The sequence below is a fragment of the Triturus cristatus genome, chromosome 3_1, assembly GCF_964204655.1.
Source record: "Triturus cristatus chromosome 3_1, aTriCri1.1, whole genome shotgun sequence".
Lineage (NCBI taxonomy): Eukaryota > Metazoa > Chordata > Amphibia > Caudata > Salamandridae > Triturus > Triturus cristatus.
In genome coordinates this window covers 914,176,755-914,180,081 of record NC_140583.1, presented here as the reverse complement: position 1 = coordinate 914,180,081, position 3,327 = coordinate 914,176,755, and the positions used below count along the sequence as shown (strand labels likewise).

General features: G+C 51.4%; 1 protein-coding gene across 1 annotated transcript; it reads right to left on the bottom strand.

The window, feature by feature from the left end:
- Window positions 1-319: 319 nt before the first annotated feature.
- LOC146861266 (uncharacterized) lies at window positions 320-2,788 on the bottom strand. The gene is made up of 2 exons (XM_085646220.1): window positions 531-2,788; window positions 320-440 (listed from the first exon to the last, which is right to left on the bottom strand). Exon 1 carries the CDS (start codon window positions 2,786-2,788, stop codon window positions 1,238-1,240), a length of 1,551 nt encoding a protein of 516 aa, XP_085502346.1. The 3' UTR covers window positions 320-440; window positions 531-1,237.
- Window positions 2,789-3,327: the final 539 nt, after the last annotated feature.

The following is a 3,327-nucleotide window of genomic DNA, read 5'->3' as shown; positions in this document are numbered from 1 at the left end:
ATAGTAAACACACCTCACACCTCTTAATGGGCTAGTAATGTTAGAAAACGAATAGTTTCTTACCTGTCGGTGTAGTTTTGCAGCTTGAAGATCTTTCTGGATTCACTATGCTGTGCATTATTCCGCGATCTTGTGGTTGGGTCCGGATTCGTAGTCTTTTCTTTGTTTTTTTTTTTTTTTTTTTGTAGCCCAGGTGGGCGTCGACGTACACCATGTGGTGCACCTCCCGTGACGTCGTCGTGCTTCCTGCGGAAGTCCCACCTTTGGGGCGCCATCTTCGGGTTCTTTTTTCCTTTCCTCTTTTTTTTTTTTTTTTTTAACCCTAGGCGATTGATTAATCCTTCTTGTCCCTTTATCTGTATGTTTGTATTTCTTTGATCTTTTCCATTTTACCCCCTCTTCCTCCAGCCTCATCTTCCTGGCGGAGGTGGGTGGGTTCGCTAGTGAATCCAGAAAGATCTTCAAGCTGCAAAACTACACCGACAGGTAAGAAACTATTCGTTTTGCAGCGTGAATCTTTCTGGATTCACTATGCTGTGCATCGATTTTGTAGCGGTTTTCCTAGTTCTGTGGCGGCTGGGTGGTAGATGAGCGTTGGTCGTTGAAAATGTGCTGAAGCACCTTCTGTCCAACCTGTGCTTCCTTGTTCATCTGAATGTCCACGCAGTAGTGTTTCGTGAACGTGTGCACAGATGCCCAAGTTGCCGCGAGGCATATGTCCTGGATGGGCGTGTTCGCCAGGAAGGCCACGGTGGCCCCTTTCTTCCTTGTGGAGTGAGCCTGCGGCCCCTCCGCTAGCTCCTGTCCAGCCTGTTTGTGGCAGAATTGAATAGTGAGGGCAATCCACCTTGCGATGGTGCCCTTAGTCACTGGTCTACCCATGAAGCTAGTAGCAAAGGACACAAACAGCTGTTTCGACTTCCTGAGTTCTTTGGTTCTCTCAATGTAGTGCATCACCGCTCTTCTGGCATCGAGGGTGTGCAGTGCCTTTTCTGCGTTTGTAGTCGGGTTTTGGAAGAAACTTGGTATCTGGATAGTCTGATTTATGTGGAACGCCGACACTACCTTGGGCATGAAGTGTGGGTCCGTTCTCAGGGCTATTCTATCTTTGTGAATCTGAATGTAGGGTTCCTGCAGCGTTCGTGCTTGAAGCTCGCTCACCCTGCGTAGTGAGGTTATGGCCACCAGAAAGGCTGTTTTCATAGTCAGCATCTGCAGTGTGGCCTTGTGAATGGGTTCAAACGGTGCCTTCATGAGCTCCGTCAGGACCACATTCAGATTCCATGCCGGCGGCGGCAACCTTTTCGGGGGGGGCCATCCTTTTGGCTCCTTCCATGAATCTCCTCACCACCTGCGAGCTGAAGAAACGTCCACCTTTTTCACCTCTGGTGTAGGCCACGATGGCCGCTAGGTGTACCCTTAGTGAGCTCGAGCAGAGGTTACTCTTTAGAAGGTGTGTGAGGTACCTCAGTACTGTTGAGTCTCTTGTCATTCTGTTTTGCAGGCCCTTTTTCCGGCACCACACAGTGAACCTCTTCCATTTTGCGCTGTAGCATTTTCGTGTAGTTGGTTTCCTCGCCTCCCGTAGCACTCGCATCGTGCTCGGCGGCAATCTTAGGTGTGCGAACTCTAGGTCTTCAGGAGCCATGCCGCCAGGTTGAGGGTCTCTGGCTCTGGGTGCAGGACCTCTCCGTTTTGCATTGAGAGCAGGTCCTTCCTCCTCTCGAACCTGTATGGGTCGCCTTGTGCCATTTCCTGAATTTGTGAGAACCATGTCTGCCTCGCCCACTGCGGAGCCACCAGGATCAGGGTCATGTTGCTGGTTCTGCACTTGTCGAGCACTCTGTGCAACAGGGGTAACGGTGGAAAGGCGTAGGCAAATGTCCTCGACCAGCTTATCCATAGGGCATTTCCCTTGGATTGCTGATCTGGTTGCCTGGACGCGAAGCTTTGGCATTTTGCATTGTGGCGTGTTGCAAAAAGGTCTATTGTGGGAGTCCCCCATCTCCGGAAGAGTTTCTCCGTTTCCTGGCCATTGAGCTCCCACTCGTGTGATGCTGAGGTCTGCCTGCTTAGCCAGTCTGCCTCCACATTGTCCTTCCCCGGTAGGTGAACTGCCAGTAGATCTATCCTGAGAGGTATGGCCCATCTCCAAATCTCCTGAGCTAGGGATGAGAGCGGGAACGACTGTGTCCCCCCCTTGTTTGTTGATGTAGAACATCGCCGTGGTGTTGTCTGTTTGGACCAACACCCTCTTGTTGAACAGGTGCCTCTGGAATGCCTTCAGGGCTAGCAGGATTGTTTTCAACTCGAGGTAGTTGATATGGCGGACCGCATCTGCTGGGGCCCATAGACCCCTCACTCTGAGGTTGTCCATGTGCGCTCCCCATCCCTTCTGCGATGCGTCCGTGGTAATGGTCACTGTTGGGATTGGTGGTGTCAGGCTTCTCCCTGCTGTTATGTTGTCTCTGTTCCACCAAGTTATCTCCTCCTGCACTGCGTGCGTAACAACCACTAGATCCTCCCAACTTCCGTTTGCTTGTGACCATTGTTGTTGTAGCCATTCCTGGAATGGTCTCATGTGCAGGCGTACATTCGGCACCAGCTGGATACAGGACGCCATCATCCCCATCATCTTGCTCACAGCCCTCACTGTCAGAGCTCGCCCCTTCTGGTAGAGCTTCGCCTCCTTCAGTAGAGCCTCTGTCCTCCTCTCGCTGGGCACTACTGTACTGTTGCGGGAGTTGATCTTTGCCCCCAGGAAAATCTTCACCTGCTCCGGTTCCATCGATGATTTTCCCCAGTGGATCGAGAATCCCAGATTTGTGAGGGTGTCTGTTACGCGTTTTGCGTGCCTCTCGCACTTTTCGCGTGAGTTTGCCTTGACCAGCCAGTCGTCCAAGTAGGGGTAGACATGTATTCCCTGCCTTCGTAGGTGTGCCGCTACCGCCGACAGGCATTTTGTAAAGACCCTTGGTGCTGATTTTAATCCGAAGGCCAGGGTCGTGAACTGGTAGTGTTCTTGTTCGATGTTGAATCTTAGAAGGCCCTTGTGCCTTCTGTTTATTGGGATGTGAAGATAGGCATCCTTGAGGTCCACGGTGACCATGAAGTCCCCTTCTCTTATCTGTGGCAGGACCTCCTGCAGTGAAGTCATTTTGAACCTTTGCGTTCTGATGAACTTGTTTAGGTAACGGAGGTCTAGTATGGGTCTGAGGTCTCCGTCTACCTTCGGAACCACGAAGTAGTTTGAGTAGACCCCTTTGTTGCGTTCTCTGAACGGCACTGTCTCTATGGCTCCCTTTTGCAGGAGTTTCCGCGTTTCTT

What these genes read in the sequence shown, in the direction of transcription:
- LOC146861266 (XM_085646220.1), bottom strand. Translation starts at nt 2,788, where the DNA reads ATGGAACCGGAGCAGGTGAAGATTTTCCTGGGGGCAAAGATCAACTCC.